The sequence below is a fragment of the Neoarius graeffei genome, chromosome 15 (genome assembly GCF_027579695.1).
Source record: "Neoarius graeffei isolate fNeoGra1 chromosome 15, fNeoGra1.pri, whole genome shotgun sequence".
Taxonomy (NCBI): domain Eukaryota; kingdom Metazoa; phylum Chordata; class Actinopteri; order Siluriformes; family Ariidae; genus Neoarius; species Neoarius graeffei.
This window is the reverse complement of record NC_083583.1, coordinates 77,460,780-77,475,046: the sequence shown is the minus strand read 5'-3', so window position 1 is coordinate 77,475,046 and position 14,267 is coordinate 77,460,780. Positions and strand designations below refer to the sequence as shown.

The 14,267-nt window shown below is 43.3% G+C and overlaps 1 protein-coding gene across 2 annotated transcripts in view; it reads left to right on the top strand.

The window, feature by feature from the left end:
• The window catches only part of dagla (diacylglycerol lipase, alpha), a 79,775-nt gene extending 65,735 nt beyond the window's left edge, over positions 1–14,040 (top strand). For both annotated transcript variants that reach the window (XM_060941887.1, XM_060941886.1), the window contains 2 exons: positions 8,316–8,479; positions 9,727–14,040. In XM_060941887.1, coding sequence (XP_060797870.1) covers positions 8,316–8,479; positions 9,727–10,810 — 1,248 coding nt within the window. In that variant the 3' untranslated portion in view covers positions 10,811–14,040. The remainder of the gene's footprint in view (positions 1–8,315; positions 8,480–9,726) is intronic.
• The last annotated feature ends 227 nt before the right edge of the window (positions 14,041–14,267 follow it).

Here is a 14,267-nt window from a genome sequence, read left to right as displayed (position 1 = left end):
TGGTGACAGAGTAAAGAAGGAAACGTTGGACACTAAACAAAGCTCGGCTCATCAGTGACCTTTAGGAGTTTCAGGGTTTGCTGAACCGTTCCCTTAACACTCTGTTCTCTCAGTGAATACTTCAACTAATTTGCACAAAAAAAAAAATCATATGGAACGAATAATATTTCTAAATTCGAGTTAGATAATTATCTGTCGCAAAAAAGCTTCCCATGGCAACAAGTCAATCAGTATGTGCTGTATGTGTAATAGGTATACTGTACACTAAATGCGTGCTAATGAGAAGGTTGTGATTTGGGACATAGCCATACGACGTAGAGGGTTGCCATAGTAACCAAGAGGACTCCATAACAGCAGTCAAGCACTTGGTGGGATAGCATCATTTCCTAAATCCTGTGGTGTGTGTAAACAGCAGCGTGCCGATCGCGGAGGAACTACAACAATGATGTATTGTTGCACGATTAGTCAGCTTCCTGTTGTAGTGCTCACATTTCTCTCTTCGCTATGAACTAAGCCTCCTTTAGCCACTGAGTACCAAAGGGTCCGAAAGAATTCTGATCTTCTACTCGAAGTCCATTAGCCAAAAGAAGCAGCGTGAAATCTTGTTACGTGTTTAAACTCTTCCAGAGAAACCATTTACTCCATTATCCTTCCATTAGACGCTATAATTATCCTGTTTATCAGGTACAACGACCTCACAGCTGGACGTTCATCAGGACACCTGGGATCTCAGCATCCAACTCTCAGCACACTGAGCTTTTCCAGACACCTGCTGAGAATGCAGGCCCGGTTTTAGCCGTCCGGATTGAGGAATGCTTTTTGCTGTAGCTCAAGCAGGAAGTAGCACAAGATCCCAAACCCTTCACCTGCTTTGCTCAGCGGTAGCTGCTCTGCATCACTGTTTGTGTCTCTGGACAGTGTTTTGTTGCTTTAGGTGGTTGTGTTAAACCTGTACAGTTTGTAATGAATGTGGTTCAGAGGTGGTGAGAGTCTCAGAACCAGCTTCAGTCTCGCTCCACAGAGCTCATTCTGTTCTTTAATACGTCTCATGTGGGGTTTTGCGTGTCGGTGTGGAGTCACGCCATCCCTTTCCCTTCTCACGCGCTTTTTACTCTGTCCTCGTTCAAGTGTTTCATTTTGTTTTATAGTTCAACTTTCACTTCACACACAGACACAGAGAGAGAGTTTACACTGGTGATAGTGTGTGTGTGTGTGTGTGTGTGTGTGTGTGTGTGTGTGTTACTGATTATGCTCCTATGCTCCAGTTAAACACCTGCAGTGAAAAGCTGAATCATATATTACACAGTATGTCACATTAGTATTCCAACACACACACACACACACACCAACCATCCGGCAGATCCTGATACCTTATGCGTTTCTGTTTTCATAAACCGAGATGCTGTGTGGTCTACAGAAGCCCAGGATGTTTTTATCACATCGATTTTTCGCGTCACGTGACTGGCGTGTTATCCAGAGCGCGATTTACATCCTGTTCAGATCAGAATCAGTCTGTAATCCCAGTAAAGAGATAAAACATCAGGAGCATCTGTCACACTCACCCTATGAAGTCCTAATAGTATTAAAACCATATACCGTGTTTTATTCTTCACTTCATATCAGTTCAACTTGCCTTTTTCTTGTTTTTCATTTCAGTATAAGCCTAAAGCTATTTATGGTTGTTGCCATGGTTACATATTTGTCAGGGTGCAACCGAGATGGTATTTGCCAGCCAATCAGCACCGTGTCATGCGTCTCTATAGATTATATGTTTACAGAAGATTAAACAAACCCCAGTGTTTTATATAAAGAAATCTTGATGATCAACTGGATTTATAAATGTGCTCAGCTTGCTTATATATGATAAAAAGCACATACAGGCACTATTTTCTAAAATAATAATATAAGCATGAATAACTTCAGTCGATCTGAAGGAGATCTGATACAACATCCTGCTCTAACATGTATTACTTCACTAAAGGGTAAAAACTTCAGCCTTCTAAACTCCTCTGTTTACTTCAACCTATAATGCAAACACAGAGACTTTAGCGTTATTTAGTGTCTTTTTTATTTTATTTTTGCACTGTATAAGCTTATTATCTGGCCATGTTACATTTTTTTTTCCCTTTTTGTGTCTGTGAATTGTTTTAACCTCATTAGCATGTTTTAATCTCACTAATAAACAAACCAACACCATTTCATCCTTACTGGCTGTGTGGCTACATTGGATGTGTTTTCATTTGCAGTGATTGTGGAGATGTGTGTGTCTGCATGCTGGTTTGTCTCATCATCTCATGGATACCTTACACACTTCATAATATTTCTCAGGAACATCTTAGAGTATGTACATTATTTAGTATTTATTACTTACAATTCATTCAGTACCTCATTAACACTACAGTACATTTTTATGCATAATATGAGATGAAGATTCATGCACAAAATGAAGAATTAATGATAAGAGCAAACGGGAAATATATACAACTCTGTAAAAATAAATGCACAGGAAAACAAAATATTTGTGATGCGTAAGTCCAAATATTATGTGATCTTCCTTCTGCGTATTAAAATCTTTTTTTCTTGAGTAGAAATGTCTGAGACAAGGTGTTTGTAAAACATATATAAACAGCATCGAGACCATTGCCTTCAAAGAGAAATGGGAAAAAAAAATCGGGGATAGAAAATGCAGACCCAAGAAACAAATTTTTTTTTTTGCTTTCCTGTAAAATGTACTATGATGCAACATAAAAGCAAGACGCAATTTAAAAATGAAAAAAAAAGATGAATACGAATGACAAACAAAAGAGAAGATAGTTAGCCTTGTAATAAATCTAATAGAAGTCTCCTACATCAACACTGTATATTGTTGTGTGACTCCTAGTCCTAGTTGTAATTATCACATTAATCACTGGTTTAATTGAACAAAATACTTTCCACACTCATTGTAGTATGTCCCTGAGGGTGGGTGGAACACTGAAGTGCAGACAGGCGGGAAATTATGTGCAACACAGTCTTTTATTAATATTCTTGCTTTTCAGCATCACGTTAAGTTTATCTCACACATGCACACACGGTCTGGTCGGGACACAGCCACCTCTTCACTCTCTCCCTCTTTTTCTCTGCTCTGTCATCACTGCAACAGACACACACACACACACACACTAGTTGACAACACGTGTGATCACTTTGCCACTCACCTTCCCTGGCCCCACCCTCAATTCACAAACCAATGCTTGACCACACTCCTGCTGCCACGTACCCCTACCGCCCGCCTTAGGCCGGGGAGCCGTTCAGCCTGCAGCAGCCCCCCCGACGGGACAGGAAGTCCGCCACCACCACCATCTGCGCCCTTGGCCTGTGGACCACTTCGAGTTTGAAAGGCTGGAGGGCTCGATACCAATGGGTGATCCATGCATTGGCAGCGGTGGAGCCATTGGACCTGGGTGTGATCTGAACAGAGGGTGAAAGGGTGCCCCAGCAGGTAGTACCGGAGGGTCAGGACTACCCACTTAATGGCCAGGCACTCCTTCTCATTGGTGTTGTACTTATTTTCTCACATGGGGAGCTTGCGGCTGATGTACAGCACCAGACGTTCCTTCCGTTCCACCTCCTGGGACAGAACAGACCCCAGCCCTCTGTCTGATGTGTCTCTCTGCAAAATAAAAGGGAGAGAGAAGTCAGGGGAGTGTAAAAGTGGCCTTCTACACAGTGCAACTTTTACTCCATCCACTGGACTGGATCTGGTGCTCCCTTTTTAGTGAGATCAGTCAGCAGGCCGGTGATGTCCGAATAGTTAGATATGAACCTGTGATAGTAGCCAGCCAGCCCCAGGAACTGTCTCACTCCCTTTTTGGTCCTGGGCCTCGGGCAGGCCACAATCGCTGTGGTCTTGTCAATTTGGGAGCACACCTACCCATGACCCAAGTGGAAACCCAGATACCATACTTCCACCTGTCCAATCACGCACTTTTTGGGGTTAGCTGTGAGGCCTGCATGCCTCAGCAGCTCCAGGACAGCTCCTAAGGTGTTCTAGGTGCTGCGGCCAATCATTGCTATATATAATGATGTCGCCTAGGTAGGCAGCGGCATGTGGACAGAGGAATTTGTCCATGAGCCATTGGAATGTTGCGGGTGCATTGAATAACCCAAAAGGAAGAGTGATGAATTGGTGCAAGTCAAACGGTGTGGAAAAGGCCATTTTTTCTCAGGATAGAGGAGTAAGGGGATCTGCCAATATCCCTCTGTCAAATCCAGTGTCACATAAAAGCAAGCTGCACCTAATTGATCGAGCAACTCATCAATGCAAGGCATTGGGTACATGTCATATTTAGACACCGCGTTGACTTTTCTATAGCCCACACAGAACTGGACCAACCCATCGATCTTGGAGACCAAGACCACCGGGCTGCTCCAATCACTGTCGGACTCCTTGATTATTCCCATTTCAAGCATGGCCTTGAGTTTGTACCAAACCACCGCTTTCTTGTGTTCGAATCAGTGGTATGGGCAGCTACGCACCACCACCCCTGGGGGTGTCTCAGTGTGATGTTCTATGAGGTGAGTGTGGTTGGGAAGGGGCAAGAACACATTTGAAAACTCCGCTTGCAACTTGGCCACCTCCGTGAGTTGGGCTGGCAAGAGGTGGTCTCCACAGGAGACTAGAGTGGCTCTAGTGGTTACTTTTGTTTTTACCTCCAGTCCCAGCTCCACCCTCTCCGGAACTACTGATGCCAACACCACGGGAACCCCCTCATTCCATGATTTTAGTAGGTTGAGGTGGTATATCTGTAGCGCCCCACCCCTATCCATTTGCCTCACCCCATAATCGATGTCCCCAATTCATTGTGTGACGTCAAAGGGCCCTTGCCACTTAGTGAGTAATTTTGAGCTCAAAGTGGGCAGTAATACGAGCACTTTATCTCCTGGTGTGAATTCTCTCATGCACACACCCCTGTTGCACAGTTGGCTTGACATTCTTGCACCTGCCACAAATTTTCCTGGATAAAGTGACTGAGTGTGTGGAGCTTTGCATGCAGATCAAGAACGTACTGAATTTTGTTTTTACTGTTTGAAGGTCCTTCCTCCCAGTTTTCCTGCAGCACATCCAAAATGCCGCGAGGCTTACGCCCATATAATAATTTGAATGGGGATAACCCCATGGAGGCTTGCGAGACCTCTCATACTGCGCATAACAGTGGCTCGAGCCATTTGTCCCAATTACCTGCATCTTTGCTTACAAACTTCTGAATTAAGTTTTTAAGAGTTTATTTAAATCGCTCGACCAAGTCATCTGTCTGTGGGTGATAAACGCTGATGCGAATGGATTTAACCCCTAGTAATTCATAGTTTGTGAAGTGTGCATGACATGAATGCAGTGCCTTGGTTAGTCAGGCTTTCTTTGAGAATCCTGACTCAGGAGATAATATTAAACAGTGCCTCTGCCACATTACATGTGGAAATGTTATGCAGCAAGACTGCTTCCAGGTATTGCATTGCATAGTCCACAAGGATTAAAATAAAATGATATCCTCATACCAACTGATCTAACGGCCCGATGAGATCCATACTGTACCAATTCTTTCAATGGGGGTATCGATCAGGGGATGAGAGTACAAAGGCGCTTTTGGCATGGCGACTGGGTTCACTAGCTGGCATTCGCAGCATGCTGCATGCCACCTGCAGACATCCCTGCGAATCCCTGGCCTATAGAACCGAGCCATTATTCGGACTAGTGTCTTATCCTGACCTAAGTGTCTGGCCATAGAATTTAAAGTGAGCTGCATGGAATATGAGTTCTCTATGGTTCTTTGAGGCTAACACCTGGGTTATTTACTTCTAGGTCTGAGTGTCCTGTGTCACTCAGTACAACCTATCTTTAATAATTGCAAAGTGTGGGAAGGAGAGTGTTGCATTTGGCTGAAGAATCTGACCACTGACTACTCTCACTTGGCCAAAAGCATGATGCAGAGTCTCATCTCGTGTTTGTTCTAAAGGGAAATCCTCGAGGGAATCCCCAAAAGAGAGAGGAGGGGTGGACCTCTCCCCTCTCCTTTTATTGCTATGATGCAATGCTGACATGGACAGCTCTGAGATGGCTTCCCCAGACAAAGCCACACTGGAATCCCCTCCGTGATATGTTACCACAGGACCTTCCCACTACTATACACTCCATTAAACCTTTAAACCCTGGCCAATCTGTCCCCAGAATTAGTGGGTGGGTGAGGCACGGGCTAACCGCCACCTCTACACTATGTTTTTCTCCCTGAAATTGAATGTGGACGGACACTAGCGGGTATTCATGAACATCCCTATGCACACACAACCTTCACCACTCGTGCTCCCCCAAAGCCTCACCTTGAACCAGGCTTTGGTGGATTGAGGTCTAATTACAGCCAGAATCCACCAATGTGTGATATGTATCCTTTTGAATATATACCGGTATGCGATATGGTCTAGCCTGATTGAGGGAGGTCTTTGGCACATTGGGGATCCGGACCATAGCCCCTACCTCCATTGCTGGGCACTGGCTCTGGAAATGCCCAGGTTCCCCACAGTGCCAGCATACCAGCCCAGGCTTCACTTCTGCACCAGCGTTTTGAGGATCACTCACCTGAGCAGGAGGAGAGACAGACACGGTAGGGGAGGGAGGGATGGAGACACCACGGGCTCACTGAGCTGGCTGCAGGAGGGTCAGCCCCCATTTCTGTGGTGTGGGGGCAGGGATGGGAAGAGGGGGTAGAGAGGGGGAGAGAGAGAAAGAAAAAGAAAAGAGGCAGGATGTTCATCTGTTGCTGGAACCTCTGCCAACTCGATCATACGATCCAGCGATGCCGGGCAGTGGCACTGGACTCACTTTGTTATCCCTTCTTGCAGTCGCGCGATGAACTGCTCCGGTGCCACCACACTGATGATCCCTTTGGCATTGCAGTCTTTAGCCTTCAGCCACCATCGGCAGGCATCCCAGAGCTGTTGGCTGAAAGCAAACAGCCAGCCAACTTCCTCCAGTGTCAACATGTGGAAGTGCTGATGTTGTTGTTCAAGGTTGCAGCAGACATGCTGCAGGATGGCTCACTTCAAGTTGGTGTAGTGGAGCCAACTGTCAATGGGGAGCTGTTGGACAGTGAGCTGAGCTTCTCCAGTCAAGAGCAGCAGAATACGAGCCACGCGTTGCTCAACCAATCACCCCCACATCTCTGCAGCTTGCTTAAATAGTGTAAGGAAGGCTTATGAAACACCTCTTTGCTGTCTCCCTCTTTTTCTCTGCTCCATCATCACTGCAACAGACAGACACATACACACCAATTGACACCAAGTGTGATCACTTTGGCACTCACCTTCCCTGGCTCCACCCTCAATTCACAAACCGACACTTTTTTTTTTAAAGATTTTTTTTGGGCTTTTTTCACCTTTATTGGATAGGACAGTGCAGAGACAGGAAATGACCCCGGGTCGGAATCGAACGCGGATCCCCGGACTCATGGCATGGCACCCCATCCACCCGAGCCACAACACCCCCTCACAAACTGACACTTGACCACGTCCCTGCTGCCACACTCTTCATTCAGCAGAGCACAGAATGGCACTCAGTCCAGCACAGACTTGTTAAGTTACTCAATACACAACTTAATGAAGCCATGAGGTACTAAACAGAGGTTATAATAAACAATCATGTGTTCTCTATTTCATTACATGTTTTATTTTGGTATTTTAAATCATCAACTTAATCTCAGTGTGTGTGTGTGTTCATATGATGCACTCTCCTGGAAAGAAAAACATGGCTATAATATGAAGGATAAGCTGACCGAGCATTCGGTAGCTACACTTACAGAGAAGTGGTGTGTGTACTTGTATCCAGAAATAATTCTGCTTTCCTCACAAGTCATCTCTCTGATTAAGATTGCACATCTTCACCAGTGTCATCTGTGGGGGGGACTTTTCATGGACTTAAAAGGACGATAAAGTTAATTAATTGTGCCATATTTAAAATTGGCCTCAAATGGTATTCCATAGTGTATTAAGTGTACTTACAGTGCAAGACACACCTTTCAGCATGACATTTTGGGTGTGTAGATTTATTTTAAAGGATTAATGACAGTGATTCAACATTAATAAAGATTCAACATTGAAATACACTTGAACCAGTGACAGACACACACACTAACCATATATACAGTACAAAGTGAGTATATAAACTATTCATATATAAGTAATGTTTCTTGATGACCTTACTCATATCCGTACTCGTCTTTCCAAAAAAAAAAGCCCATTTTATGTTTATTCCTTTTCCCTTCCACTTTCTCTGTCTTACTTTTTAGGTTTTGGAAAACTACAATAAGGGCAAGACTGCCCTTCTTTCAGCAGCTAAAATCATGGTTAGCCCAACTGAGGTGGACCTGAATGCTGAGACCTACTTCCATGGAGTCTCCAACTCCCATGAGCCCACTCCACAAACCCAACACCGCAGAAACAGCAGCGTCCGGTGAGCTCTGCGAATACACCTACAGGCTTTTACACTCGAACGTCTCCACAAATCAGCTTCATTGTCATTATGTCTTAAATGGTGTGATTGATTCATGGTATGATATCCACCCAACCCACTATTGCGTTTTTCATTACATCAGTTGAGTGTAATCTGCCTGTGAGCAATTAAAGTTTCACATGGCTTCAGGATAAATACACTTGTTCCTGGAGAAGCCCAAAGTTCACGAGATAACATCACTAACAGCCTCATAAAGACCAAGGAGCAATCAAAACAAAGTTCTGGAAAAGTATCGATTATGGTTTGGTCTTAAAAAATAATAATATCCCAAGCTTTGAAAGTTAGAAATTTTTTTTAAATATGACTCTGCTTAGACGAGACCCTGGATCAAAAGATGACTGAGTAAAAAGGGTATTAATCAGAAAACCTGATGACGCTACTACCACCATGCTTCACTGTACGGATGGCATTCTCAGGGTGATGTGCATGGTGTTGAGTTTCAAACCTCCAAAAACAAAACCACAGGTCACAATCGTTGGCACTTTTAAAAATTCGTATGACCAAAATGTACCTGGAGCATCTATTTTCCACACCTTAGTGTTTAGGAATTCTTAAACAAACAGTCATCCATGACTTCTTGTAAATGAGGTGACACAGAGGCCAAATTCCTGAAACTCAGAAATGGATGTATATTAAGAAAGGTGCACAAAGTTAGAATAGCTTATGATGATGATTTATTTGGATTTAAGAAAATTAGATCTAATGTGATCGCACAATCTGTCTCATCTTAACCATGGGCCCTGTCCTCTCTCACTCATGCTCACGACAGAGGAACCACATATGGTAGTATCCAGTTTCCCCCTCGGCCCCTTTGGTTCAGTAGAGAAGCACAGCGTAGATAAAGTCCTGTTGCATTAACTTAACCTGCATTTCCTTTTTTCTCCCTTTTCTCTCTCTGTCTTCATGGCCATGTGCTTTTCCATGTGCCTTAATTTGTTTATATCTTCTTCCTCAATATCTTTTAATCCAACTTTTTTTTACATACATCTGTGTGCTTTCTTTATCCCTCTTATTCCTTCTCTGTCTCTTTTCTGCTCACATTATACTGTACCATTGTCCTTTTTTGTTACTTTTTCTTTAACTTTACTGTTCACTCTCTTTTGATTTCTGACCTTTTCTGTATCCTTCTGTATATCTATCGCTTTTACTCCCACCCCATCCTCTTCCACCTTCCTCCTCTCCTGTAGCTCCTGTGCTCGCTCCGAGATCTCTCTGGATGGTTTTTCAGAATGTCCTCCTCCAGCTGTACCTGTGGTGCTGATGAGTGCTCGTGAGCGTTTGTCTCTGGAGCTGCGGGAGCGAAAGGCTCCTTTAGCTATGATGGAGAGCCTTTCGGATGTTGACTCTGTCTACAGCATGGACTCTCGCCGCTCCTCAGCTGCTTTCAGAGGCTCACCGTGTCTTGGGACACTCCCTTTCCCCCTTGATGCCCCGATTCCTGAGGAGAATCCATCCCTGAGCTCACGTACTGAGCTGATTCAGGCCTCACCTGAGCGAGAACTTATGGGCCAAACTGGACCCTGCTGCCCCACCCCACCAGAACTCGCTTTGCCTCCCAATGACAGCCACGGCCTCTCTCCGGAACTTGCGGTACCTTTTAATCAAGGCCGTTCCCCCTCTCAAACCAACCGTGGTAGCTATTTTCCTCGGTTTGCACCCAAGCAGATCAGTGAGGGTCAGCAAGGCCAGCAGAAGGCTCTCGTGCGTGCCAAATCAGAGACTTTTGAAAGGTTTCAGAGGTCTAACAGCAAGGAATCAAGTCCTGTGGCACCTTGGACTGGTATTATAAAGGAGCAAGGTGGAAAGAACCAAAAAAATGAAGGTGTGAACAAAGATGAGAAGAGTACAAAAGAGGTGAAGGTGTCTCCACTGTCCAATGGAAACACCAGTCAGGCAGTGCTGGAGTTTGCTCAGTATCTGGATTCCCTCTTCAAGCTAGATGGAAGTGACTCTCTGCCTCCGGACAATTCTGATGCCGAATCCGAATCGGGACGCGGCTCTTCAGTTCAGACGGAAGAACAGCGCATAGAGGATTTGGACAGCGAGCAGCAGCTACTGGCCAGAGCCACACTCGAGCCCAACCTTGTCCCAAAGCCTCCTCGAACCTTCGCTGGCTCGGCTGAACCCTCGTCCGGCATCTCTCTCTCTCCATCGTTCCCTTTATCCTCGTCCGGAGAGATGAATGACCTCTCACCCGTCAATCACACCATGCTACGGACTTCCACTGCTTCCCCTTACGCTGAAGAAAACACGTTATCATCCATAGTGTAGTGAAACGTGGACCTTAGGAAATCAGCTCTCTTTTGGTGTCTGTATATTTCACTTCCCTGTGTTTCCCTCTTTAACGCCTTCCTAACCATAAGTGGTGGCATGGGGGAATTCTATCTTCACTTTAAAAAGATGCATGCGTAGCAACCTGTTCAAGACATCCAGGCTGAGATCGCGGACTCACTGGAAGCATTTTGAAAACCTCATTTTGTACCATCGTTGGACTTTACACACTGAATGCAGTCGATGTGCACTGTTACAACGGGTTTCCTGTCAGCGGCCGGGGACACAACGTCGTAGGAAAGAAGCTTCACACAAATGACCGAAAATTCTCATCAAGTCCAATCTTATGTTTATGTTTACATTAATGCCACTGAACAACACACGTACAAAGATTTGCAGATTTGCAGGGAACGCGTTTGGACGGTGAGAGGTTTGCAGATGGAGTGACATTTCCTCAGGTCTTTTAAGAACACAGATGAAAGAAAGATTCTGATTTCTATGTTACACTTGTCAGATTTCGGACTGAAGATTGTGTGGCGTGTTTTATTGAGCACGTGCAACACTTGAGATCGAGCACTTTGGAGTTTAGGGGCCATTTTTTTTACATTTACAATTCTGTTTTTGTGTGCATGAGAAAATAATGAATGCTTATTTATAACTCTTTTGTCAATAGTACCCTGCCAAATATGTGTAGAAAATGACCTATGAACAAAAAAAAAACTACATGGATTTATTGATATTTTATTTATTGTTTTTTTTCCACGTTTTGCCGTTTAAATCCATTGACTTGGGGCATGCACACCAATCACCAAATAACAGAACATGCTTTTTTCTATTTTAGGAGTCAAAATTCATGAACACGTAGCAGGAACTGGTCTTTTTAGGGAGTCTCTCTCTCCCTCTCCATTTTTATCATTTCTACTGCTGTTGCTATGACTATATTACATTATATTACTCGGTGGTTTAACTTTATGATGAATATTTTATTAACTGTTACCGTGTGACTTGCCTTTTTCTATTTTTTCTGAATGAAGTGTTTTTCAGTTGGACATTTTTTTTTTATAGCAGGAGTTCATCTTGTGTCTGGAGGAAAAGTACAGCAGTGGGACACACTGGGTGCTCAAACACACACACACACACACACACACACACACACACACACACACACACACACACACACACACACAGGCCCTAGACAGAGTGCACACTACTACTGAACCTCCTGCTCCTTTGTAAAAGTAAGTGCCCCCTCCCCCAGCCTTGTACTGATTTTCTTTTCTTTAAGCTCCATAACATTACTGTATTTTGTCATCAGAAAACATCTTGCACTATTTCATTGCACATTTGTAAATCTAAATAAAAACCCAGTAATACACACTGACCTGCCGTTTCTTATACACCTACTGTATATACTAAATCTCCGCCGCAACAGCGACTTGCTTCTCTGAACTTTGTCGAATAAATAATCGAATATGGTAAGCAAATATTGACTAGTTAACTTAGATAGTGATCATTTGGGTCACTTACATGTAGACGATATGTGCACAGTTACTCTTCAGGCCTGTTTAAAACACTTCCACGACACTACAGGATGTTTATGTGACGCCCGTTTATTAGGGTGCATCAGTTGCCCCATAAAACTGAAAAGTTCCTCCGATCATGATGCATTTTTGTTTTTATGTTCCTTTTGGTGAGAAAACACACTGGGTGAAATATTTTGACAAAATTCTAAAGTTTAATGGTGGCACCAGGAGCTCAAAGTTATGGAAAAAGCTGCTATTTTATGACAAAATTTCGATCACTTTTCATGAAACATTATGGCACCTTATAGAGTATACCAAATATCTTAGATACACATTTTTAGTCCATATTCTAAATATATTATCAAGCACAGTTTGAGTTTTAGCTGTTCATTGAATCATTGTTCAACTACTTTTAAACAATACAAATGTATTATGAATCACATTAATGCTTCTCAATCCCTTGCAAAGGTTCTTAACATGATCTCTGGCTCACAAGAAATCACCAACATTGTGATTCAAACCTTACACGAAAACATAAAATAAGCGTTTTTTGGCAAAAAATGAACCTCATGGTGCCACCATTAGACTTTTGAATATGGTCAAAACATTTTACAGGATGTCTTTATTGGTGAAAAGGAACACCCAAACAAAAATGCATCAGATTTTATGAAAGTGAGGGCGACTGATGCAGCCTACCGTTTATGCTCCGTTGCAGAGAGAGCGCAGAAAGTGGCTTAAAGTTATTCTGTGCACTATAATGTCATCAACTGATTCTCATCTAATTCTCTGATCTGCATATCTGTGTGTGAAACTAACATTTAGCGGTGTTGTACCCTGTTAAAACACTGCATGACCCATATCACTGTACGTGTTCATATCCTGATAGCCTTTAATCACAGCTATTACACCAGGACTGTATTTACTTGTATATTTGCTGAGACTGGTTTTTTTGTCCAGAATTGTGAGATTTCTTATTTCAAGGAGGTCGTGTGATTCAGCTTTATCTCCAGAGCTCAGAGATGCTGCAGAAAAATCCTGCCTACCTGTGCAGCTTCTTCCACACTTTCTGCAGTTACCCTGATTGCACACTCTGAATGTCACTTCTTATTGAATAATCACTGGGCAGCAGATACTCCAGTTACGACCTGTACCATGAAGGTCAGATCCAGATTCCACAATGATGATGACCTTCGGTTTACTGATACTGAACAACTTCTCGCCTCTGTCCCATTGGTTCGTGCCCTCAGGGTCCGCTGCTGTACCTTTTCCCCGAGTGATTGTGAATAGCTGTCTTTTTCCACATGATTATTTTATGCAAGTAAATCCCATCTCATTCTTCAGTCGAATGAAATAAATAACTGAATAAATATTCCACTTGGACATTATAAAGAAAAATGGCTGTATCCTGTACCATAGTGATGACTTTATCTGAAATCTATAGCTATATGGAGTATATATTATAAATAGTGAGGGGGGAATTTATCTGTGTGTATATACTGATTTATTAAAAGAATCGGTAATAGTAGCCATTGATCTTCAGAAGAAACATCTTTCTATTGTTGCCAGATAACTTGCCGGTCCTTACTTTTCACCATGAATGAGAATGTATTATAAAAACCTGCCTACACACACACACACACACACACACACACACACAAACAAAAGTACCTTGCCTGTAACAGAATAAAACAATACAGATTTCAGACATTTTGTGTGTGCCGTCTTGTTCTCTTATTGATTTTTTCATTCATTTATTAACACCCCCCCCCAAAAAAAAAGGTTCAGTCATGACATCATGCATAGCCCAGGGACGATCATATATACACTGCATATACACTCACTGGCCACTTTATTAGGATCGCCCATACTTCCACCTGCTGTTTTCTGCAGTTCTCTAATCAGCCAGTCGCTTGACATCAAATCCCACAGATACA